General features: G+C 48.7%; 2 protein-coding genes across 2 annotated transcripts in view; one reads left to right on the top strand and one right to left on the bottom strand.

The window, feature by feature from the left end:
- Positions 1-798, top strand: part of LOC142003948 (IgGFc-binding protein-like) — a 40073-nt gene extending 39275 nt beyond the window's left edge. The window contains exon 14 of the mRNA XM_074981341.1: positions 521-798. The gene's annotated coding sequence lies outside the window, so the exon portion shown is untranslated. The remainder of the gene's footprint in view (positions 1-520) is intronic.
- A 408-nt stretch (positions 799-1206) lies between these two features.
- The window catches only part of LOC142004026 (IgGFc-binding protein-like), a 39411-nt gene continuing 14699 nt past the window's right edge, over positions 1207-25918 (bottom strand). The window contains exons 8-15 of the mRNA XM_074981447.1: positions 25128-25726; positions 22916-23480; positions 20014-20609; positions 19292-19862; positions 18904-19103; positions 15914-16288; positions 3721-4007; positions 1207-2295 (exon numbers count right to left, since the gene is read on the bottom strand). Of these exons, the coding sequence (XP_074837548.1) occupies positions 2286-2295; positions 3721-4007; positions 15914-16288; positions 18904-19103; positions 19292-19862; positions 20014-20609; positions 22916-23480; positions 25128-25726 (3203 nt within the window). The 3' untranslated portion in view covers positions 1207-2285. The remainder of the gene's footprint in view (positions 2296-3720; positions 4008-15913; positions 16289-18903; positions 19104-19291; positions 19863-20013; positions 20610-22915; positions 23481-25127; positions 25727-25918) is intronic.

The raw sequence follows: 25918 nt of genomic DNA on the forward strand, positions 1-25918 counted from the left end.
TCCCTGCTGCTTGGATGGCCAGTTCTGGAGCACCTGCTCAGAGTCACACTGATCGCTAGATGGGGAGTCTAGAAGGAATTTTGTTCTTTCCCGGGGATGGGTTTGGCCATCCTCTGCAGGGCGTGGGTGTGGGTCATGCAGGTAGCCATAGTGCCCATGAGTCTGTTGTATAGCCCATAGAGATGATGCTTGCCTATGTTGTAAGGAAAATTGGGGTAACATAAACAGGCCCAAAAACTCATTTCTGAAAAATAGGCTTGATGATAATCAGGTGAGACTTGGTAAAATGTGAGTGAAGTAAAGTAAGAAGGCTCAGAGACAAGGGAGCAGCAAGTCAGGACATCACCCCCCGCTTAAGCTGGGAATGTGTTTGGTTCTAACGAGAGTTGTGTATATTATTAAGGGATGGAAAAACACAACTATTTTTTAAATAAGGGATGTAACTCCAATAACTGAAATTTAACTTTTTTTACCTCCCCTAACTCAGTAATTTATCTCAATTTATCTGTTTGAAACAAAGGTTTCCAGAGGGACTGCTGAGCTCCATCACAGGTGAGGACAGTCGGGAAGGCATTGAGAAGGCCAGGTCACGCATGCACTAGATGAAGTGCCAACGGTGCATGTGGCAGGCACCAGACATGCATGACCCTTATGGGCACACCTGCAAAACTCTCCAAACAAAGGTACAGGGACACACCATCCTCTGGAGTGATGCCCCCATGGGGACATCTCTTGAAGAACTAATCCTGCCTGCTTGTGTGTTAGCATCACCAAAATAAATATTAGGTGTTAAGTTGATAGGAATGTGTTTAGTATTTTCTATAACACTTGTAGGACACCATGACTATGTCTACACTAGCCAAAAACTTCGAAATGGCCATGCAAATGGCCATTTCAAAGTTTACTAATGAAGCAGTGAAATACGTATTCACCACCTCATTAGCATGCGGGCGGCCGCGGCACTTCGAAATTGATGCGGCTTGCCGCCACGTGGCTCGTCCAGATAGGGCTCCTTTTCGAAAGGACCCCGGCTACTTCAAAGTCTCCTTACTCCTATGAGCAGATGGGAATAAGGGGACTTTGAAGTAACCGGGGTCCTTTCGAAAAGGAGCCCTATCTGGACGAGCCGCACGGCAGCAAGCTGCATCAATTTCGAAGTGCTGCGGCCGCCCGCATGCTAATGAGGTGCTGAATATGTATTTCAGCGCTTCATTAGTAAACTTCGAAATGGCCATTTGCATGGGAATTTCGAAGTTTTTGGCTAGTGTAGACACAGCCCATATGTATTGTTCCCAGTCAAATGTATCCCATTTGATAATGGACCAGAAAACATTGCATTGCGTACCCACCTGTAACTTAAGGCCATGCCTACACTATAAAATGAAGTTGACCTAACTTATGTTGGTATATAGCCACCATGCTCTTTACTCCTTGTGGTTGGCAGTGTGAATCCTCCTGAGGGTGTACCAATTGTACCTCCTCCTGTGGAGCATTGTGGGGCAGTTCCAAAAGCCAGCAATGGTCAATGTAAGTAACTCAGGTTCTATATGGACACGTCTTCTACCTAACCACATTGATTTGGACTCCACAGCACTCATGGAGGTGAGAATATTAAGTCACCATAGCAGGGAAATTACGGCAGTGGGAGCAAAACTTAAGTGTGGACACGTCTAGAGCTAAGCTGAAGTCAGCTTCCTTGTCTCAGAGGGGGAGCTGTGTTAGTTTGAAGCTTCACAAATAACAAGCAATCCTGTAGCATGATAGAGACTAACAAATTTATTAGGTTAGAAAGGCACTTTCTGTCGCACAGTGCTGACGTAGAGGGAGACTGTTGTTAGGCTCCTTCACGCATCTTCCTCAGGTAGTGTATCAGCAGTTTGCCCTGTTTTGCCAGCAACCCAGCCCTCTACACCACTGTAGTGCTGAGAAGAGAGCGACAAATAGCCTGAGTTGCATTTTGCTGAGGCTCCTTTGGTAGCACCAACAGGCCTTAAAATGCGGTGTGAAGGGAACTTAGCACAAGCAGATTCAAGCATAACTTGACAGCCATTTTCTGAGGCGTTCCAGCACATGGTCTGCTGCTCCAGACACATCTTTGCCAACTTCTCTATAGACAGGCGCTGCCATCATGCCCCCAGCAGGACTGAACTTACCAGGCTTTCAGGGAACACCCTACATGAAGGAGCATACGTTGGTGTGCCACACTATGATCGGTTAATGAATAACTGATCGGCCCAGTACAATAGAAGAGGGAAAGGTGGAGTCTACGGCAGCTCAGCTGACTTTCAAACATTGCTAGGAAAGAAAGAGAAAGACAAAACTTAGTCTGGGTTACAGAAGGAATCGAGATTGACAGCACCTTTCGCCCAACCGCCTCACAATATTTTATGTGACTCTCATCTGTGAACTGGAATGAAATCTAGTGAACTTCATGGACACCGTTGTCATCGAGAACCCCAGAGCCCTTACAGTGACTGGGAGCACATGCCACAGCCTCCCACATCACTCTAGAGCCATAAAGGCTACACAAGAATTGCCCCAGAGCAGGAGCAATGTGGGGCTGGCAGGGACAAGAGCTGTGCTGTGTCTCTCTTAGGTATGGGTCACACCAGGCATAGGGAGAGAGTAGTAGTCCTCACAGGCTGTGGTGCAGCCCCTGGCTGCTCTCCTTTATTCCAGGGGCCACAGCAGAAGCAGAGTCAAAGGTGGCCCACAGTGGGATCAGAGCTGTTGTCTTTATTTCAGCAAAAGTGGCACTGCAGGTAGCCGTGGCCAGTCATTCCCATGTCATAGATGTTGGGGTGAGGGTTCCCAGCTGCCAGCACTGAAAGTTCCTTCTGGAATCCAAGGGTACGTCTACACTGCAGTCTGCAGGACAGGTGACTGCAGCGCAGGCAGGGCTGCCCAAGCTGGCTTTGATTGGAGCAGTGTCACTGGCTAGCGACCTGACCACTAGCCTGCCCCAGACCCTAGATAGGCACTTGAGCAGTTAGCCCAGGCTGCTGAAGTTCACCGTTATTTTTTGCAAGCCAACTCACTCCAGCTAGATCAGGTACGTCTGCACCTGCTGCAGTCAAACCTGACTGAGGTGGAGACATACCCTGACAGTCAAGCTGGGTCTTTCCTTCTTGGGCACATGGAAATAGAACAAGTTCATCATGGCTAACTTCATCTTTGCGGCATCTGCTCAACCCCAGAGGCTACTGGGGGACTGTGCAGGCATAAGTAGATGGAGGAAGAGAAAGACCATCTTACTCTACTCCTGATGCATTGGGCACACAGAGCCAAAAAGAGGAACTTCAGTTTTATAGGGCTGATTGAAATTTGGCTGCCAAAGCTGTCGTTTCAACAGACAACTGTGTTTTCGCTTTTAGCAACAATTTTCAAGGACAGCTTCAGCTCTCCTTGAACATTTTTTATTTTTTTCATGAGACAACCAATAACTGATGGTGGAGTCTCCAGCAGTGGAAATGTTTTAATTAAGACTGGAGGCAGTGGAGTGTAGACCGTCTTCTCTAAAAGTTAGAATTCTACCAGGAATTCTTTCAAAGCCGTTCTCCAGCCTGTGTTAAACTCAGGAGAGGACTAGATCATCACAATGGCCTCTCTTGGCTTTGGAATATATGGAATCTAAGAACCAGGCCAACCACACAAGCACATCTGTGGAGAGTGAATGGCCGTGCTGCCTTAGAAGGAGCAGCACTTTGAAGAGCCACCTACCTTCTTGTGAGGTCTCGTGCCCTCCAGGCTTCAAAGACCTCTGTGATGTTCCCCACGATGTGCCCACTGGGCAGCCGCAGATCATCGGAGCCATCATCATTGAAGTTCCCACAAGGTGCACACAGCTTATTGGCCAGGTTCTGGCTGACAGTCACTATCACCTCCCCACTCAGCCTGAAGAGAATCTTTATTCTGGGAACCTTCTCAATCGTGACGGTGCCCTGGGACTCACTTACAAATAAGGTTTCAGACACCTGCACTGGGAACTGCCTTTGATGACCTCTCACCTGGAAAGGACAGACAGGAAATCAGAGAAAACCTGGGCACCATGGGAGGAAGTGAGACAGAGCTTAGCTATGGACCCCACTATAACGCTGTGGAATTTATGAGCCCCATTCCAAGGGAGTGGGTTCTAGACTGTCTAGCGCCCATGTACCAAAGCAGGAAGGTCCAGCTTCTTTGGGCTACGTTACAAGGCAGTGGAGTTTGGAGTTGCTGGCTCAGATTTTGATCTCTGCCAAGTGTAAAACCACAGTAAATCTCCTGCAGTCAGGGGAATAACTGTGGATTGAGACAGAGGTGGCTGGAACAGGATCTGCCCCTCCACGCACGGAGAGGAGCCTATCACTTCCCAGTTCTTCAGATCCCCGCTCCATGGTGTAATGAAGGGAGTCAGCTCACCTTGTTCTTTGGCACATCTCTGATTAGTATGCATCACTGCTGCAGCAACAGCACTGAGGAGTCCCGGGGGTGGGGTGGGGGGGAGCCTCAGGACTCCATTGTGCCAGGTGCTGCACCAACACAGAGCAAAAGCACAGTCTTTCCCCAACAAGCTTACTAACTATGTTTCATTTTGAGCCAAAAAAAAATCTGGGCAAGGTGCAATCATACATGTTGATCAGGAAAGAAACTAAATAGGGGCCATCAATCAGTCTAGGCAGGGGGGCCTAGACCTGTTCAAGTACTCAACTGGCACTTAGGAGACCTGGTTCATGTCCATGGCTCTGCTACTGACCTCCTGTGTGACCTTGTTCCATTATCTGCTGTCTCCCTTTGTCCATCTTATCTATTTAGTTTTAAGCTCTATGTGGTAGAGCCCCTGACCACAGGTGGGCAGGGACTATCTCTCATAAGCTGTGTCTACACGTGCATGCTACTTCGAAGTAGCGGCACTAACTTCGAAATAGCGCCCATCATGGGTACACGCGTCGGGCGCTATTTCGAAGTTAACTTCGACGTTAGGCGGCGAGACGTCGAAGTCGCTAACCTCGTGAGGGGATCGGAATAGCGCCGTACTTCGACGTTCAACGTTGAAGTAGGGACCGTGTAGATGATCCGCGTCCCGCAACGTCGAAATTGTGGGGTCCTCCATGGCAGCCATCAGCTGGGGGGTTGAGAGACGCTGTCTCTCCAGCCCCTGCAGGGCTCTATGGTCACCGTGGGCAGCAGCCCTTAGCCCAGGGCTTCTGGCTGCTGCTGCTTGTAGCCAGACAGAGTCTCCCCCTTACAAGCCAGCTTGCTCGTTGCCCCCCCCACTGAGGAGCACACAGGGCACGGAAATGGCTGCTGACAGCACAGTCTTTGATGCCCTCATTGAGGCCCAGATATGCTGGCTTATCGTGACCCTGAGAAGCACAAAGTACAGCTAGAAGGCTAACAGGCCAGACTGTCAACATGAGAGAGGGGGGTGAACCCTCAAGAAATCACCCCAGCTGGCATTGATCAATATGATGCACACACACAATCACTCAGAAGGGGACGTGCCCCGCCCGCACAAAAGAATGTCCTGTACTCCTAAATTGTTTATCTCTTGTCTTACAAGTGCAAACTAAGTAGAAATGCCCTTGTAACAAACTGGAGTCACAAAGACAAACCAGTATGATCTGGCACCATAGATAAGAAAGAGAATACATAACCCAAAAGGGGTATAAAAGATGGGTCCAGCAGAACTCTAACTTTGAGTGCATTCGACCAACTTCCTGCTGGTCGGGTCAGGTGATTGCCTCCCGAGGTCCACAGCTGGGGACGCCCAACCTCGTATTCGTCTTTCCGTCGGAATTGAGTGACCGATCCGGCTTGGCTACGCTGGTATCGAGGAGACGCAGAGAGGGTAAGATACACCCATGCTAGGTCTCTGACTTTTTTTTTTGTGCACAGCTAAAGAATTAGAGCTCTGTAACTAGTATCAAGATATCATTGTGTTAGATGGTAACAGATATCTTTGTATTGGATTGTAATGTAACTTGTTAACACCTGTACTTTGCTAGCATATAAGAAGTAAACAATAACCTTTTGTAACCACACGCTTATAACTGTAGCTTAATAAACTTGTAACTAGTTAAGATCCAAGCCTAACTATTTTGTTAACCCTTTTGTCACTGCAACACAGCCGGCACAACAAAAGAACTTTAACCATTTGGTTACAACAGCCTGGCCATAGGTAAGAGTGCTAGGAGCTGCCTGCTCTAACAGTAAAAAATTGGGTTGCTTAGGACCCAGGGGAGTCCATCAGCCTGTCTTGGCTGCTTGCAGCGACGAGCTCTCTGCTCTTGTAGTTTTAAACTTGGATGATAACAAGGGCATAGTTGGTACCTCACCGCACATTACCTGGCCACCGGCTAACAGAATTGGCGTAGTCGGCAGGATTGTGACATAGGCTGTACCACAGTGACAAAATGAAACCAGTCATGATAAACAACTCAGATTTCCTTGACATAGAAAAGAATCTAGCTCAGGAAGGATGGGGTAACCCACAGTGGAGTAAAGATGTGATAGAAAAGGATTGGGGAAACCCGAAGGACATTTGGCAACACTATTGTAACTGGAGAACTGCCTGTAAAATGAAAAGAGGGAAAGGCAAAGGTGCTTACATCTGGCTTTTAACTAACATATGGCAGGCAGCCAGTAAGAGCTACCAGAACTTAGAAGCTGAGCTCCTTAAAGTACAAGCAGAAAGGGACACGTTGCACAAAGAATGCCAGAATTTAGACACTCGAGTGCGTACACTAAATACAGATATAGAGCACCTTCAACGAAGGCTGCTGCCCCTGATTGAAAAGGAAGGTGTGGAGCGAAGGAAGAAGCTAGAAGCCAAGCCACGGAGCATTAATCAAGCTAAGGTAGAGACCGCTCTGTGGTTAGACCCTGAGGAATGGGACGGGGATATTTGGGACTCCTCTCCTGATGAGTCCTCCCTCTCCTCCGACGAGGAGGTACCCCCAGTCCGGATGCGGCCACTTATCACCTACCAAAAGTCAGAAGAGGAGGAGGAAGAAGAATCTAGTGATGCAGGTGATGTAAATGGTAGGTCCTCGGGCAAGAAAAGGGACAAGAAATCAGGGAAAGGTAGAAAGAAAACCCCAGTGTCACGAAAAATCACCTCCCGAATGTACAAGCCCTCTGAATTAAAAGAAATCCAGCAAGATTTTTCTAAAAAGCCAGGAGAGGGGATAATAGAATGGCTAGTACGCCTATGGAATTCCGGAGCGGGGCATATACGCCTTGTCGCCCGTGAATGTGACCAGCTTAATTTGGGGGCAGAAATATCCCTCAGCTGCCCTGAACAGGAAAGCCCCAGAACACTATGGACCCTAGTCACTAGGTGGGCTGCAGAAATACATCCAGCAGACCGAGATGAACCCACAGTTATACCATGGGCTAATGCAGAGGAAGCTAAGGAAGCCCTGCAAACTATAGCCACCATTAGTTTGCTCAGCCACTTGCACCAGAGTGAAAATAGGGACGAAAGAAGCCCGTGGGAACAGTTGGCCCGAGTAAATGATCTGAGACCTTTGTTAAAGGGAGCTGCCAGTGCCCATAAGGCAATGGCATTGTCCCTCCGAATGGAGGTACAAAGTAATACTGACCTCACCTTTCAAGATTTGCTTCGTCGCCTAATACAATATTTCAGAGAGTTTGGGGAAAGTAAAACCCCACTAAACAAAGCTAAAGTGCGACAGTTAAAAGAGGAGCAAAAGGGTAGACAAGAAAGCTCCCAATCCAAGAAACGGGGGGGCTTCAAGCCCAAACGTGAAACAACTCCAGAGGAGAAAGAGCTCCGAGCAAAGCTATGGAAACAGTGCCTGGCCTTAGGCTATCCCAAAGATGTAATTCATGGGCTGCCGACTGAAAAGCTAAAACTCCTAGCTGCCTTTGGAAAGGCCAGAGAGGAGGAAACAGCAGTAACTCCTGATGCTCCTCCTCTCCCAGACACCCTTTACACACCACTACGGCAGCAACTACGCGAGCTGCCGTCCCCAGTCGATCTCGATCAGGGAAACTAGGTGGCGGGGGTCAGTCTCCCCTCCAAGTAAATCAGTTAAAAGGGGAGAATGAGTCAGCAAATGACCCCCGGATTCAAGTAATAGTAAATGACAGGCATGTAACATCCTTTCTAGTGGACACTGGAGCCCAAGTATCCATGATTAAGCGAGAAAGCTTTCCCGGTCCACCACCTACTGGCCGAAAACAAGTACTGGTCACAGGAGTTAATGGCACAATTATTACATACCCTCTGGTCAAAGTTAAATTAGACATCCCTTTTCAACCTTACAGACAGCCCCGAAAGCACGAGATAATCCTCGGTAATGCTAACATACTGGGCATGGACATTCTGAAAGGAAAAGAGGGAATAATAAATGGGGAGAAATGGGCTTTTGGAGCAGGCTTTAAGCCCCATACCACTGTTCTGGAAGAAGAAGATGCCTCCAGATATACAATCAACCTGCTCAGTAGTGCTCCTGCTCTCCCACCCTCGACCTTAACCAACGTGAAACAGTATAATGTCCCAGCAGAAGCTATAGGCCCGATTTCTGAACTTGTAAAGGACCTGGAGAAACGGGGTATTCTAATCCGTACCAATTCTCCATATAACTCACCTGTCTGGCCTGTGAAAAAGCCCAATGGAAAATGGAGGCTCACCATAGATTACCGAAAGCTTAATAGCAACACAGGGCCCCTTACAGCAGCAGTCCCCAACATTATTGACATTGTAAACACCATACAGACTTGGAATAAGGAGTGGTTAGCTGTATTGGATATAAAGGATATGTTTTTCATGGTTCCCTTGCAACCTCAGGATCAGGAAAAGTTCGCTTTTACCTGGAAAGGGGTCCAATATACATTCACTCGCATGCCCCAAGGCTATACGCACTCACCCACCATCTGCCATGCCGCACTAGCAAAGGTTTTAGACGGCCTAAACCTGCCTTCTAACACCCAGATCCTACAGTACATTGATGACATCTTAATAGGAGGGGATACCTCTGAGGAGGTACAGGAAGCCGTAACTGAGGTAAAGGCAGCCCTGGAAGGTCTTGGCTTAGATCTACCACCTGATAAATGCCAAGGTCCCTCTCATGAGGTAAAATTCCTGGGTACCATCTGGATGGGAGGACGAAGGTCGATACCTGATGAAACTGTAAATGAATTAAGTCAGGCATCGTCCCCAGAAGATAAAGCCCAACTGAGACAAATGTTAGGGGTTTTGGGATTCTGGAGAAAGCATGTACCGGGTTTTGCTATCATAGCCCGACCCCTTTACAACCTGCTTAAAAAGAGTGCCACATGGGAATGGACCCCTGTGCATGAGGAGGCCCTCAGACAGCTAATAGGTGAGATTCATACCTATCAAGCTCTGGGTCCAATCCACCCCAATGCCCCCTTCCACTTGTACCTCACCGTGGGGAATACTGGGTCCTCCTATGCCCTATGGCAGGAGAGTGAAACTGTACCTCGCCGTCCTATTCAATTTGGCTCAAAGTCATGGCAAGGGTCACAGACCAATTATACCCCTTACGAAAAGGTACTCCTGTCAGCTTTCACAGCTCTAAGGGAGACAGAGGAGTTAACCCAAGGCCAATCTGTAACACTCCACACTCCTCTCCCGATCATTAAGCCTATATTGGAGGGAAAAGAGTTACCACCTGGGGTAGCCCAAAAGATGACTGTACAAAGGTGGGCACTCTACATACATCACAGGGTCAGTGGGGCAGACACTGCGCAGAATCCCACTATGGTTAAGGAGTCCCTGTGGAAAGTGGGAATGCCTACCGAATACCATCTACCCCCACAACCATCTCCTATTAAGGATGCTCCTCCGTTTAACCCATCTCAATCTGAGGGAGTATGGTTTACAGATGGCAGTGCAAAGCTGGTAAAAGGGAAATGGAAGGGAAAAGCTGCAGCGGTCCCAGCGGATGCATCAGCTGCACCCCTAACTGCAGACATAGAGGGATCAGCCCAACTAGCTGAACTAGCTGCTATTGTACTAGCCTGTAAGGCAGGAGCCAATGTTGTATACACCGATTCCTACGCAATATGGGCAGGGGCTACTCAGTGGATAACTAACTGGAAAAATAACAACTGGGAAATTGGAGGAAAGCCTGTATGGGGATTAAAATACTGGAAATGGATATACCATCATGCAACCCAAAATGCCTTAAGCATAGGCCATGTGTCAGCCCATCAAAAGAGTAATACTCCAGCTGCACAGCTAAATAACCTGGCAGATGCAGCAGCCCAGATCTCTGCTGCCCAAGTAGATTGGGAACGTTTGTACCTATGGCTGCATGATACTTTAGGGCACACTGGAAGTGAGGAGTTAACGCGGCAAGCACATATCAGGGGGTGGCCCATCACCCACCGACAGGCTAGAGACCTGGTGCAAGCCTGTACTATCTGTGCAGAAACCCGAAAACATGTAGCAGAAGGGCAGCGATTTGCCAGACTAAAAGATGGAAAAACACTATGGGCAACCTGGCAGGTTGATTACATTGGCCCACTCCCTACTACCAGACAACGGTGGAAATATATTTTAACTGGAGTGGAGGTTGTCTCAGGAATAGGGTTTGCATACCCCACCAAGGGGGCAACAGGACTTTCCACCATCACGGGACTGAATCGTGTAATAGCAATAGTCCCTACACCCCAAGAGATCCAATCTGACAATGGCTCACACTTTAAAAACAAAGCAGTACAAGAGTGGGCTGTTAAGCATGGAATTCAGTGGACTTACCACCTCCCTTATCGACCCCAGTCCAACGGCATAGTCGAGCGCTGGAATGGGCTGTTAAAAAACCACCTGAAGCCCACGGATGGCACTTGGGGAAACAGGCTGGATGAGGTTGTACAGAGACTGAACAACCGACAGACCCCTACGGGCAGTCCAATCAGCAGAGGATTTTTCCCTACTGGGAGAAATTTCTCAGCTTCAGCTGCACCGCTCAAGGACTCCAAATATAATCCTGGAGATACTGTTGTAATTAGACACCCTAGCCTGGGAACACAGACTCATGTACTGCACTCATACAAAGGGAAGGGAGTTTGGATTACTGCTGGCCCTGACCAGGCACCACTAACTATCACTGAGGCTTGGATTGTATCCAAGACCGGCTGACCTTGTGATTTGTTCCAGAAACAGCCCCATGGCTCCAAACAACTCCTCAGTGGAATGGACGCCTCCCGAGATTGGCCCAGACGCCAAGCTGCACTATGAACTCTGTATATATTTACTACTTGCTGTTATAGCTTCTTTGATTATTGTATTCAGTTTTAAAATGAGCTATCTAGGAAAGCCCCGAATGACAAGGGATGCGCTCCTTCAACTCATCATCATCCTCCTAGCTCCAGCTGCCATCGCCATACCCGACCACCCACTCCGGGGTGCCGTTCAAGCTATCGCCTCCATCGCCAAAGCAACCGACTGCTGGATGTGCACACTACTCAACTCCCCCACTGGACCTGGAATTGAGTTTGTGCCCCTTGGCCTAAATGACTGGTGGAATAAGAGCGACATCTTCCGGTGGGGACCGGAATGGTCTGGAGGCAGTCCTCACACTAACTCTGGGGGGGAGCCAAAACAATGGCAGCGTACTATGTGGGGGCAACCACTGGAATATGTAATGGGGTCATCTAAAGCAATGTATCCCATTTGTTTTGAAAGCAGGGGAAATGCTGAGGCTCAGATGGGAAGCCTGGGTGACCACCAGTGCACCCACCTGGTCTCATTCAACAGGAAGTTAGGGATCTGGGATGTTCACTCACAACAAGAAAAGGGACTGCAGTTAAACTGTTGGGGAAATGTCATTAATGCCTCCCTAGGTCACAAAGTTTTGTTTGGTGTTAAGGATGCTGCAATTGTCCCTCTAAAGTTTAATGAATACCCTGAAAGCCAAGCTTGGTATAACAAATCCCTTTTTATCCTCCCTCACACAGGATACATATATGACCCCACCCTTGTAAATTCCAACACTCTGTTATCAAATCAGTGTGCTAAAGATAACCTTTTCAAGCCAGACCAAATTTTGCAAGACCTACTGGTTACTCTATACTGTTCTATTACCAGTGATCACTATTGTGTCCCATACCATGCCCCCAGGCTCGATCCAAACGAAGGATGGTATAAGGGACCCTTTTCTCCCATCCTCAGTAAAGAGCCTGGATTGTTTTTCATCTGTGGGGAAAAAGCTTATAAATACTTACCAACAAACTGGACTGGACGATGCTCACTTGGGCACATAGTACCCGGGGGATTAACTGTATACCCTCACATCACCGCTCCCGGCATAACCAACCTGGGAAGCTTCTTGCATCGATCCAAAAGAAAGTTCACTCGTAACCCCCTCATTGAGCGACCCACAGGCTTCCACAGATTTACCCGTGCACTTTTTCCCTGGTTGGGAGTTGCTGAACTTGAGCGAGCCTTAGTTAACATCTCAGGCCAACTAGAAATAGCTCTTAATCATACTGCAGATGCCTTAAATCTTTTAAATAACCAACTCCAATCCGTAGCTCGCTTTGCTCTACAAAATAGAATTGCTCTAGATGCCATTCTAGCCCAACAAGGAGGTGTCTGTGCTGTAATAAATCAGTCCTGCTGCTTTTATGTTAATCACTCAGGACAAATCGAGCAAGATGTCTCTGCTATCAAAGATGCAGTTCAAGTCCTGCATGCTACAGCTGAGACTGGAAAAACCTCATGGCTGGAGTGGTTAGTCCAACAGTTAGGATTTTCTCTCTCTCCATTCCTGCATTCTATTGTAACCACTATTTTGATTGTTCTTATCATAGTAGTTGTGTTTTGTATAACACTGTGCATCGTCAGGAGACTAATTAATATGGCTATCTCCTCTATGCAAATCCGATACATGGAGCTGACACGTGATCCTAGCCAATTCCGCGATTCCCCATATACTGATCGGATCATTGGGCACTTTTAGACCTCCCCCAAGGAGGGCAAAAGGTGCTGGCATCACCGCCACCTTGCGTTCTGGGATGTAGTGTGGTGCATCAGGGGGTGGAATGTAGCCAGACAGAGTCTCCCCCTTACAAGCCAGCTTGCTCGTTGCCCCCCCCACTGAGGAGCACACAGGGCACGGAAATGGCTGCTGACAGCACAGTCTTTGATGCCCTCATTGAGGCCCAGATATGCTGGCTTATCGTGACCCTGAGAAGCACAAAGTACAGCTAGAAGGCTAACAGGCCAGACTGTCAACATGAGAGAGGGGGGTGAACCCTCAAGAAATCACCCCAGCTGGCATTGATCAATATGATGCACACACACAATCACTCAGAAGGGGACGTGCCCCGCCCGCACAAAAGAATGTCCTGTACTCCTAAATTGTTTATCTCTTGTCTTACAAGTGCAAACTAAGTAGAAATGCCCTTGTAACAAACTGGAGTCACAAAGACAAACCAGTATGATCTGGCACCATAGATAAGAAAGAGAATACATAACCCAAAAGGGGTATAAAAGATGGGTCCAGCAGAACTCTAACTTTGAGTGCATTCGACCAACTTCCTGCTGGTCGGGTCAGGTGATTGCCTCCCGAGGTCCACAGCTGGGGACGCCCAACCTCGTATTCGTCTTTCCGTCGGAATTGAGTGACCGATCCGGCTTGGCTACGCTGGTATCGAGGAGACGCAGAGAGGGTAAGATACACCCATGCTAGGTCTCTGACTTTTTTTTTTGTGCACAGCTAAAGAATTAGAGCTCTGTAACTAGTATCAAGATATCATTGTGTTAGATGGTAACAGATATCTTTGTATTGGATTGTAATGTAACTTGTTAACACCTGTACTTTGCTAGCATATAAGAAGTAAACAATAACCTTTTGTAACCACACGCTTATAACTGTAGCTTAATAAACTTGTAACTAGTTAAGATCCAAGCCTAACTATTTTGTTAACCCTTTTGTCACTGCAACACAGCCGGCACAACAAAAGAACTTTAACCATTTGGTTACAACAGCCTGGCCATAGGTAAGAGTGCTAGGAGCTGCCTGCTCTAACAGTAAAAAATTGGGTTGCTTAGGACCCAGGGGAGTCCATCAGCCTGTCTTGGCTGCTTGCAGCGACGAGCTCTCTGCTCTTGTAGTTTTAAACTTGGATGATAACAAGGGCATAGTTGGTACCTCACCGCACATTACCTGGCCACCGGCTAACACTGCTGCAGCGGGGGATTCATGCTGCATGCACAGGGTCTGCAACTCGTTGTCGGCTCTGTGTATCTTGTGCTGTTTAGTGCAAGTGTGTCTGGGAGGGGCCCTTTAAGGGAGCGGCTGGCTGTTGAGTCCGCCCTGTGACCCTGTCTGCAGCTGTGCCTGGCACCCTTATTTCGATGTGTGCTACTGTGGCGTGTAGACGTTCCCTCGCAGCGCCTATTTCGATGTGGTGCTGCACAACGTCGATGTTGAACATCGACGTTGCCAGCCCTGGAGGACGTGTAGACGTTATTCATCGAAATAGCCTATTTCGATGTCGCCACATCGAAATAGGCTACTTCGATGTAGGCTTCACGTGTAGACGTAGCCATAGTGTGCCTGTGCAGCACCTGGCAAAGCAGGGCCCTGATCACAGGTGAGCTCCCATTGGGCTTCCATAGGAGGAAGTTCTGAGTTCCAGTCCCCCAGCCCTACTGTAACAGAAATAATAACTGGTACAGAAAACAGAAACTTCCCCTGAAATGTATTCCTTCAAGTAAACTCAAAACAGGCTTGTTTCAAGGTTTGTAAACACACGGATTAGTAGAGGAGGAAATGGTTTTGCAGTACTGCCACAATTTTTCAAGAGTTCAAAATTTTTCCTCACCTTGAGTGAGTATGGAAAATCTTGAAATTTTTCACAAATCAAAAGCCTGATTTTTTTTGTTGTTGTTCCAGGTCAACCAACATGTTTTGTTTCAGTAAAGTATAATTTCTATTTTAACGTTTCCTTTTAATTTTTTTTAAATTGCGCCATTGACATTTTGAAACACAAAGCTATTCTGAAATGAAAAATCAGAATTTTTCATTTCAAAAATATCTAAATGCTCCATATTGATCATTTCGGAACTCTTTTTTGGAGGTTCTTTTCCACTTGAGAGCTTCCTCAAACCTGAGCCTGTTTCACAACAGGTTTTGGGTTTAGCACATAGGCATTTTCCATCCAAAAATGATTTGTTAAAAATCCTGCCCACAACACCAATACGCATTTTTCACTCTTTTATTCCAGCTGAGACCAGAACTGATCTACTTAAATCATCATCGTCATCCTGACCCACTGATCTCACACAAAGGTGACGTGTCTCTTTTGTCAGTAGTTGTCCCAGTGTTAGGAACAGCCTTTCTTTTGTAACAGGACAAGACATTAGAGGTGAAGGTTAGGATTTCAGACTCCTAGTTCCATGTGCTGCTTAATCCACTGGTTAGATGAATGGCTAGGTTTAGAACTCAAGGGCTAGGTCTACACTTGCCCCCAACTTCAAAGGAGAAATGGTAATCAGGGTGATGGAAGATAATTAATGAAGTGCTGCAGTGAAATTTTGGGGCGTAAAGGCACTTTAACGTGCCCGCGGCTACTCGCATGCCGGCACTTTTAAGTTTGACACTTTGAACTTGCCGCAGGGGAGAATTAGCCTAATGAAGTGCTGCATATTCACCACAGCACTTCATTAGTAATCTCCCATCACCCTGATTACCATGCTCCCTTCAAAGCTGGGGCAGGTGTAGACAAGCCCAAGGGCTCTCACCCCATCTCTCAGAAGGCAATGGGGTCTATGGGCTAGTACAGGAGGGCTTGGAGCCAGGACTCTTGGGTTCTACCCTTGGGGTTAGTGGTTACAGTAGGGTCTATTCCCTACTCAACTTATACCTTTGGGCAGATCATTCCTCCCCCAAACCTTGGTTTAGGGTTTGCTAACCCAGCTTCCTCTTACCCAAAGCTCCTTTTTCTTGTTGATGTGGATAAGACCCTCATCAAAGAAAACATAGATGCCTTCAGGAATGACCAAGTCATCTTCTTGGAACACACTGACCACCAGCCGGAACCAGGGGAGTTTGATCCCTTCGCAGATGGAAGTCACTTCATAGGTCCCATCAAGAAGAATTTTCCTTGTGACACCATCAAAGGAGGTGAACCACAGTCCTGGGGCCAGTGTGCATCGGCCCACCAGCTTCACACAGCTGCGCACCCCGTTCCGCAGCATGCATTTCTCCTCTTCAGTACACTTTGTTTCCTCACAGACAATCTCGCCTGAGGCACGACAAGTGCATTTCTCAGAGCAGTCACTGGAGACAAAGCTCTCCCCGGCCTGCAGGGAAATACCAGACAAACAGTTTTGCTAAGAGAACAACAAGAAGTCCTGTGGCACCTTATAAACTAACAGATATTTTGGAACATAAGCTTTCATGGGCAAAGACCCGCTCCATCAGATGCATGGGGGGGGCAGTTTCCAGAGGGGTATTTAAAGACTGGAGTCCCAGTAAAAGGGAGGGTCAGAGCTGACAAGGTCTATTTAGCAAGGTGGAAATGGTCCATTATCAGTAGTACGTATCAAAAGAGGAAAAAAAAACAAGTCAGATCAGACGGGGGATGTGGGGCCATTGTCAGAGTCTAATGGGGAGATATTAACACCCAGAGCAGAGTGGGTGTAAGACTGCCACTCCCAGTCTCTGTTTAATCCTTGGTTGATGGAGTCAAATTTGTAAATAAATTGCAGTTCAGAGATTTCTCTCTCCATTTCATTTTTGAAATGTCTTTGCTTTAGGACTGCTACTTTTAAATCTGTTACTGAGTGTCCAGGGAGATTGAAGTGCTGTCCCACAGGCTTCTGTACATTACTGTTCCTAATGTCTGATTTATGTCCATTTATTCTTTTATGGAGAGACTGACCAGTTTGGCCAATGTAAACTGCAATGGGGCATTGCTGGCACATGATGGCATATATTATGTTAGTAGATGTGCAGGTAAAGGAGCCCCTGATGGTATGATTGATGTTGGGTCCTGTGAGGATATCACTGGTGTAGATATGTGAACAGAGTTGGCAGTGAGGTTTGTTGCAGGGCTTGGTTCCAGGTTTAGAGTTACTGTGTTGTGATCTATAGTGGCTGGTGAGAATTTGTTTAAGGTTGGCAGGCTGTCTGTAGGCAAGGACAGGCCTGCCTCCCAAGGTCTTTGTTAAGGTCTCAGAGTTATTTCAAAGGGAATCACACCTCAACTGGAGAGACTGAAAGCAGCAGTATATAGAGCTGTGGGAAAGCCATGCTGTGGGAGGACCAACAGAGAGAAGCAGTCAGGAACTTTTTAGGGGTAACAGCTCCAACAAGGCTGATCAGAGCAAAAGAGCAGAGATAAAGAGATCAAGGTGCAGGCCTCCAGTCTCAGGTCCAATAATGTTACACCCCAACACTTAACAATATCCCCTGGGTCTGCTACAGCAGTGATTTTCTTTTATACACAATGTTCTTGTTTCCCAGGAGCCAGACTGGAGGTGAAGGTCCTCATACGCCACTCAGGCTACGTCTACACGTGCACCCAACTTCGAAATAGCTTATTTCGATTTTGCGACATCGAAATAGGCTATTTCGATGAATAACGTCTACACGTCCTCCAGGGCCGGCAACGTCGATGTTCAACTTCGACGTTGCTCAGCCCAACATCGAAATAGGCACAGCGAGGGAACGTCTACACGCCAAAGTAGCACACATCGAAATAAGGGAGCCAGGCACAGCTGCAGACAGGGTCACGGGGCGGACTCAACAGCAAGTCGCTCCCTTAAAGGGCCCCTCCCAGACACACTTTCATTAAACAGTGCAAGATACACAGAGCCAACAACTAGTTGCAGACCCTGTATATGCAGCACGGACCCCCAGCTGCAGCAGCAGCAGCCAGAAGCCCTGGGCTAAGGGCTGCTGCCCACGGTGACCACAGAGCCCCGCAAGGGCTGGAGAGAGAGTATCTCTCAACCCCCCAGCTGATGGCCGCCATGGAGGACCCCGCTATTTCGATGTTGCGGGACGCGGATCGTCTACACGTCCCTACTTCGATGTTGAACGTCGAAGTAGGGCGCTATTCCCATCCGCTCATGGGGTTAGCGACTTCGACGTCTCGCCGCCTAACGTCGATTTCAACTTCGAAATAGCGCCCAACACGTGTAGACGTGACGGGCGCTATTTCGAAGTTACTGCCGCTACTTCGAAGTAGCGTGCACGTGTAGACGCAGCCTCACTGTGCCTGTGAACTAAGGCTGGGTCAGAGCTGGACCCTGTGAGGGGAAGTCCCATGTACCATTCCCTAGACACTTGTTGAGTCTCCAACTTGCTGTACAGAGTTTCATTCCCACGTGGTGTTTCAAGCTCTGTTTTAAATGTCCTGCAAAGAGTTTCATCTCAGTACTTGGAGATCTGGGTACCCCTCTGATCTGACCCCATGTGCAGAGCTTTCTGGGAGTCATGTTACATACAAGGTTATTAGGTAGTTCCCTAGCTCAAGCTACCAAGACTGCCCAGTGAGGTCCATAACCTAGCAATGCCATTGGTCAGCTCTGCCCTGCATGGGCCACCATGCAGAGCCAATGAAACTCCAAAACCCCCAGAAAATGCTCTGGGCTCAGCATAAAACTGGGACAGGATCTTCTGGGAGTAGCTGTTGCTTTGGTCATTCCAGCTATGGCCTGCAATATGGAAGGCCATCCCCATAGTAGAATCAGTGGGTCCCCCATTTTGTATGCACAGATGCCACTGACTGCAGCTGAAGTTGCATGGCTGTCTCTGAGGGTGCAGTTTGCTTCTAGGTTTCAGGTAGAACCACATAGGAGGATACAGCACGTGCTACATCACAATCACGCTAACTGCCACGGGGAATCCCACAGCCAGAGGAGAATGGCAGCATCAGGGACAGCAAATGGACCACTAACCCAGCACCCACCTTGATGTAGCGCCCATTGTGCACACAGCCACACTTGTCCATGTAGACACATGCCTCCCCATCGGACACGTATTCTGAATCACACCAGCAGCCTTCAAAGCACTTCCCAGTGCATTGGGCAGGGGCTAACACGCTGGCACAGGTGAAATCACAGGCTCTGGTGCACAACTCGTAGTGGCCATTAGCTGGGCAGGCAAAGGCTGGTGAGACAGAAGAAATGATGAACATCACAGAGAGAAAGCCAGGTTAAGCTGAGACACCTAAATAAACAGAGGATACTGCTTAACTTAAGTTACGTCTGAGATGTATTGTGCAGGTTGTATAGCAAAAGGACCACAACAAGTAGGGGTTAATGAAGTACAGATTATGGGTCATCATGTAGACTTACGGCAAAAGGAAGCTGTTCTCCAGGTCTCAATCTTGGCCCCGGCTGTCTGGCATGCCGCCGTGTATGCCTGCAGGCTCTGGCAGAGGGTCTCTCCTCTCCCCTTGGTGGCACACATGTCATAGAGACAGTGGTTGAAATACTCAGCAGGACTGATCATCGAGTGACAGTCTCTGAAGGGACCTGAGATGGCTGTGATCAGCCCACAGGAGCTCTCAGCCTGGTATGGCACAATCTGGGCTGCACTGCAAACAGGGCACCTCTCACCACAGCCACCAGAGCATGTGGCGCCATCAACGGGCACCTTCCAGAAGGCAACAAATTCATCCACATTCTGGGTATTCTTCACACCAGGAAGCATGAGGTCGTCATTCTTGTCATCATTAAAGTTGCCGCACAAGCCGCACACATGTCCCTTGTAGGTGCTGGGGACGGACACTAGGAGGTAGGAGGAAGTGTCATAAAAGACTTGGAGGCCAGAGGCAGACTGGACAATGATGTTGTTCCCCTCTTGGTTGATCCAAAGTTTCCCATCGTCTGTAGCCAGCGGGAGGATGTAGAGCTCTCCATCAACCTGTGCCAACAAGAGGGAAATTCTCCCATCACTGGCAGGGACTCACCAGTGTCCTGGTGTTTTACACACCCACGTGCCACATGCATGTGCCACATACACACACACACGGAGCATTCATGCAATGTAAAACTAATGTCAAACAAGGACTTACCAGAATCTTCCACTTCCTTCCCCTCTCCATGGTGATGGTGTAGCCATGAACAGAGACCACCACTATCTTCATCACAGCTGCTCGGCCACTGCTAGAGCTTTCATTCTCTACCACCACAGAGAAGTTCCCCAGCTCAGAGTCGCTACTGCAGACTGTGGCTAAGGTGTAAGAGCAAAAGCCCTGGAAGTCATAGGCCCGTCCATCAAAGGATATGTAATGATGTCCGCCAGATGCAACGCATGTTCCAAATCCCACAGCATGGCAGCCCAGGACTCCGTTCTTCACACCACATTCCTCGTTGACTCCACAGGAGGCCTCCTGGCACTGGACAACCCCATTGTCTTTGCACACGCAGCGCTCCTGGCAGGAGGCGCTGGAGTAGAACACCTCTCCCTTCCTGTAGTACCTGTTCTGGTGCACACAGCCGCACTGTGCAACTGGGATACACGTGTCACCACTTAGGGTGAATCCAGCATCACAGAAACACCCTTCAACACAGGGCTCTTTGCACCAATCCAGAGCCCACAGGTTGTTGCAGTTGGTAGGGCAGCTGATTCCACAGAGTTCGTAGTGAGAGTTAAGGGGGCAGGTGGGTTCTGAAGAAAAGGATCAGAGAGAATTTGAATATCGGTGAGAGGAAAAAGCTGGTTGAACTAGCACACCCTCTTAGCCAATGGTGTTGAAAGTAACATCTGTTGGGCTATGTTTAGAGCAGGGAAAAGAGAATAAGGACGCCTAGCCCTAGCTTCATCTCTGCAAAAAGCATAGTCCATTAAATTAGGGGACTGGCCATTAGCACTTCTGGGGCCTAGGCCACTCTGTGGGTGGACGGGTCACCTCTTGACTAGAAGAGCAAGGATCTGCATGATGTTGCCAGTAGGGGGGCTCAGAGCTCCTGGGTTCTTTCCCAAGCTCTGCTACTTACTGATGAAGAACACCTTTGGCCAAATAATTTGACAGCTCTTTCCTGAATTTCCCAGCCAATCATGGGGATAATAACACTCATCTACCCTGCAGCAGAGGTGACTTGCAGTAGCACTCAAGAGGTGCACCACCCCCGGCCATAGTTTTAATTACTAAAGAGGGTGCTCCCACATGCCCCCTCTCTGCACCTTTGGGTGGCCATCCCTGCACCCCATCCCCACACAGGCATCTGTCTCTCCTGCCTCGCAGTGAATTGCAAGATTAATGAACATGTCTGACATGTTTCCGTTTCTCTAAATGCTGAAGTTTTAACCCAGTTTACTGTGGGAAGAAGTGTAAAGCTCAGTTTTTACATTACAGACTTACACTGGTATAAGTACACCACTGAGGGGTATGGAAAATCAATGTCCATACAGTTATACCATGCAACCTCCTGATGTAGACAGCGCTATGGCAACAGGAGACCTTCTTCTGTTGCCGTAACTACCACGTCTGGAGGAGGTGGCCTAACTATGCCAATGGGAGAAGCTCTCCCAGCAGTACAGGTAGACCTTCACTCAGCACAACAGCAGTACAGCTGCATCAGTGCAGCTTCAGGGCTGCACGCATGGACAAAGCCATGAAAAGAGCAGGAATAGAAAAAAGTATCTCCAAGGAAAAGTTTACAGGGGCATGTAACCTTTAAACAGCATAACCATATGCATTTTAATCACATGGTGGAAATGTCTAGATCCAGAACATGGTTTCCCAAACTGGGGGGCGTGCCCCCTTGAGGGGCATGAAGAAATTCTGGGGGGGGGGGGGTGAGGTGACCCAGACCCCCCGCACCTGAAAAAAGAGCCAACATTTGCTTCCAGCTCTCAGCCCCTGACATTTTACATGGCTGACCTGGCACAGCCACTATGAAAAGCAGGCAGCTGGTGAAGACCCACATGCAAAGGTGAGTGAGTGTGGGTTGGGGGATAGAAAGAGAAAGGTGGGGTTAGATGGGGGGCTGGGGGGGCTTGGGTCAGGAGAGGGGGATGGAGATGGGGTAAGGGCAGGGCAGGTGGTGCCTAGCCTTGCAGGAGGGGAAGGACTCAGGTGGGTAGTTTGTGGGGCTTGTGGGGCTTGGGAGGCCCACCAGCTTGTGGGACTCACATGGCTTGGGCAGCTGGACCTGGCATTGCAGGGCTCAGGCAATTTGGGCTGGCAGGTGGGCGACTGGCCCCAGAATTGAGGGGCTCGGGTGGCTCAGGCTGGCAGGTGGGTAGCTGGCCCCAGCAGTGTGGGGCTTGGACAGCTTAGGCTGGTGGGTAGGTGGCCAGCCCCAGCAGTGCAGGGCCCAGGCAGCTGGCCCTGGCAACGTGGGGCTCGGGTGGCTTGGGCTGGAGGATGGGTGGCTGGCCCTGGCAGCGTAGGACTTAAGCAGGTGTCTCAGGTGGCTGGCTCATGGCTGGAGTGGGTGGATGATCCTGGCAGCATGGGGCTCAGGAGGCCAGTGGGTAGGTGGACAGCTGGCCCCAGTGGTGCAGGGCTCAGGCAGGCAGCGCTGGCAGTGCAGGTCTCAGGTGAGTGGGCAGCTAGCGTGGGCAGATCTGGCAGCAGGCATGAGGCTCCAGCAGCTGGTCAGCTGGGGCTGCACCAGGCACCCACAAGGGGCCAAGAAAAACTACTTGTGCTTATTTTTAATTTTTAAATAATATTTGTATATCAAGTTTTGTGTTTATTTTAAATTATGAATTGAATTTTTTGTTTAAGGGGGTGGGATGATGGTAAAGAAGAGGTGCAGGGGCGTGAGGGTTTCTCAAAAATCAAAAGGGGGCCATGATGCCGAAAAGCTTGAGAATCCCTGATCTAGACTCTGTACCAAAGATATTGCAGCCTTAATTAAATCTCAGAACTGGGAGGGTGAATAATTCTGACCCTATCCTGCAGAGGGAGTTCGTGCAAATGTGCAATCGTCAGTCCTTAAAGCAGTCTGATAAGTGACACTTACTGCAGAATGAGGCCGATCTCCACTGCCTGATCTGGATGCCCTGGGCCTGGCATGATGTCACGTAGGTGCTGATTGCGTTGCAGAGGGTGTCATGGTGACCTTTATAATGGCAGGTGTCAAAGACACAGTCATTAAAGAAGGGGGCTGGGTTGATGGCCCCGTGACACTGTTGGAATGGCCCATTCCGTTGGATGAGGACCCCGCAGTACTGGTCTCCCTTGTAGGTTTGTTTCTGAGCCTCGCTGCAGACTGAGCAGTCCCCGGTGCAGCCAGCTGAGCACCCTGGGACCTCACCCACCTTCCAGCTGTCAGCAAACTGAACCGCATCAGATGTCCAAGTTCCATCTTTCATGGTCAGATCATCACTGGGGTCCTGATTGGCGTTGCCACAGAGGCCGCAGACAGCATTGGCGTATGTATTGGGTAGGATGACCCTGGCATAGCTATACCAGTCGAAGCTCACTCTCAGGTCAAAATCGGTCTGAATAAAGCCATGTACTCCACTGATGTAGGCCTTGAACTTGTGCTGATGGGAGAAGGGCAGGTCCACAAAGACACCATTGACCTGGAAAACAGACAATAAAGCTTGTCGAGGATTTTGCTCAGGGTACTCAACCTGGCACCATTCCACTGAGCTGCCAGACCTGGTCTGGCTCCAGAATTTTCATTTCCAAATTGGGTGGAGGGTAACCAAGTATATTTATATTTCATCCCATTGCTGCTTTCTAACAGCTCTTTCCTTTTCTAAAGCACCTTCTCTCCAAGGACTGCTACACAGCAGAAAAATCAGAGACTAGAGTAGGCTGAAAAAGCTCACACAAACAATGTCATATCAACCAGGAAGGACTTCCAAATGTAATAAAAATTGGTGGGATAGTTGTGTATAAAGACAAAATAAAACAAAAAAGCAAGCTGGATATATAAGGGGCCAAATGCAGGAGTGGTTTCTTCTACTTCCTTTAGCCCAATAATAAGGGCACTCATTGGGGATGTGGCAGATCTGAATTAATTTCCCCCCCTGTGGCAACACATTTAGCCCCAGAGTGACCTACACCTAAGGGATTAGTTTAGCTTAATTACAATGTGCTGAAGGGTGGATTTTTCGTACCCCAGAAGGTTGATATGAATTTCAAGAATAGCTCTTTCTCAGAACATCCCATAATCCAGTAGCTGGGGGATGAAATTCTTTCTCCCCATCAATCATAAGGAGGAGTGGAATCCAGGTATTCTCCATCCCAGGTCCCAGCTCAACCTCTAGCTTAAAAAGCGTCATTGGCACCAGTGGCAACTGCATGAAAGTAGCCAGTCATTTCCTTTGCTTTTTTTGTTTTAAAAATGCCAGAAACGAGCCCAACCCTTCCTTTCCAGCTGAATGAAACATTTCGTTTGACTCAAAATAGGGTTTTTGTCAATGTTTCCAGAACCAGCAGTGAATCAAAGACGAGTTATTTGCCTAGCCCTATTCACAACAGCGCCATGAACTAAAGAGCTCTTACAATACATTACCTATTAGAGGTGGGGGGAACTGGCCAGGTCTATATTCTGCTCCTACACTGTTATAATTACTTTACTCAGGGTGTGAAAAATCTGCCCCCCCACTACATGGTTCATTCCCCCGGTCCCCCCAGCAACACATTTACACTGACTTAACAGCCAGTGTAGAGAGCAATCTGTTGACAGGAGCACTTTTCCTGTTCACATAGCCACTGCCTGTAGTGGAGAGGGATTAACTATGCCAACAGGAGAAGGTCTCTCATCCACGTAGTATTGTCTTCACCAAAGCAACGCAGCACTGCAGCTACATCAGTCCAGTGTCTTCTGTGTAGTTCTGCTCTTAGAGGCACAAAGGCAAGAAGCGACTTGTTCTTGGTTGTTAAGCTGGCAGAGCGAGGAATGAAATCCAAAGTGTCTGAATCCCACATCAAACCACTTCCCCTAGATAAAAGCGGACGGATGGAACTCTGGTTCTTAGCACTATCTGCTCTAACCCATTAGCCTCCACAGCTGTGCAAGAACCCAGGAGTCCTAGCTCCCAGTGCACCTGTTCCAACACTCACACAGAGCTAGGGATGGAAGCCAGGAGTCCTGGTTCGAAGCCCCTTGCTCTGAAAACTAGCACCCACTGCTCCCAGAGCTAAGAAGAGAACAAAGAGCCAAGACACGAGATTACTGAAATAATGCCATGTGTTCCCCAGTGATCCTGCATCCTAACCTGGATCTTGCGTGGATGCTCCTGGCTCAGGCTGACGCTAGCATTGTAAACTTCTAAGGTCACTGCTTTGGTGAAGGACACTGTCTTACTGCCACGGTTGTTATTCTCCACTTTGACGGTGAACGGGGTGAGCGTGGGATCCTCAGAGCAGAGAGCTGCAAACTGGTAGATACAGGTGCCCATGAAATCATACATCTTCCCATCGAAGGTGGTGTAGTGAGGGTCTCCAGTACCTATGCAGGTGGAGTAGCTGATCACACGGCAGCCGCGGACCCCGTTGACCACAGAACATCTTTCTTTGGCCTTGCAGTTGGTTTCCCAGCAGGCCACAGTACCCAGGCGGGGGTCACACCTGCACCGAGAGCGGCAGTTCTCATCAGCCCAGAACTCCTCGTTGGGTTTGTAGTAGCGGCCATTGTAGTCGCAGCCACAGCTCCCCACCGGGATGCACTGGCCAGCACTAAGGACGTAACCATCGTTACACTGGCAGGTCTCCACACAGGGCTCCCGACAGGAGGAGGGGACATTTCGGTCAGAACAGCTGGCTGGGCAGGCGTTCCCACAGGCCTCGTAATGGCTGTTCTCAGGGCAGGGCAGAGCTGTGACAGAGTTGGACAGGGGACATTTAAAAAGACAAAAAATGAATGAAAAACCCCACATAGACACAGTGAGACCTATAGACAAAGTGTTACATGCAATCAGTACTCAGTGCATTTTCCACCTGGCATCAAACAGTCAAATGGAGGATGATGGAATAAACTGCTGCATTTAGGAACCAAAAACCATATATA

This window comes from Carettochelys insculpta, chromosome 30, assembly GCF_033958435.1.
Source record: "Carettochelys insculpta isolate YL-2023 chromosome 30, ASM3395843v1, whole genome shotgun sequence".
In the NCBI taxonomy this organism is placed as follows: domain Eukaryota; kingdom Metazoa; phylum Chordata; order Testudines; family Carettochelyidae; genus Carettochelys; species Carettochelys insculpta.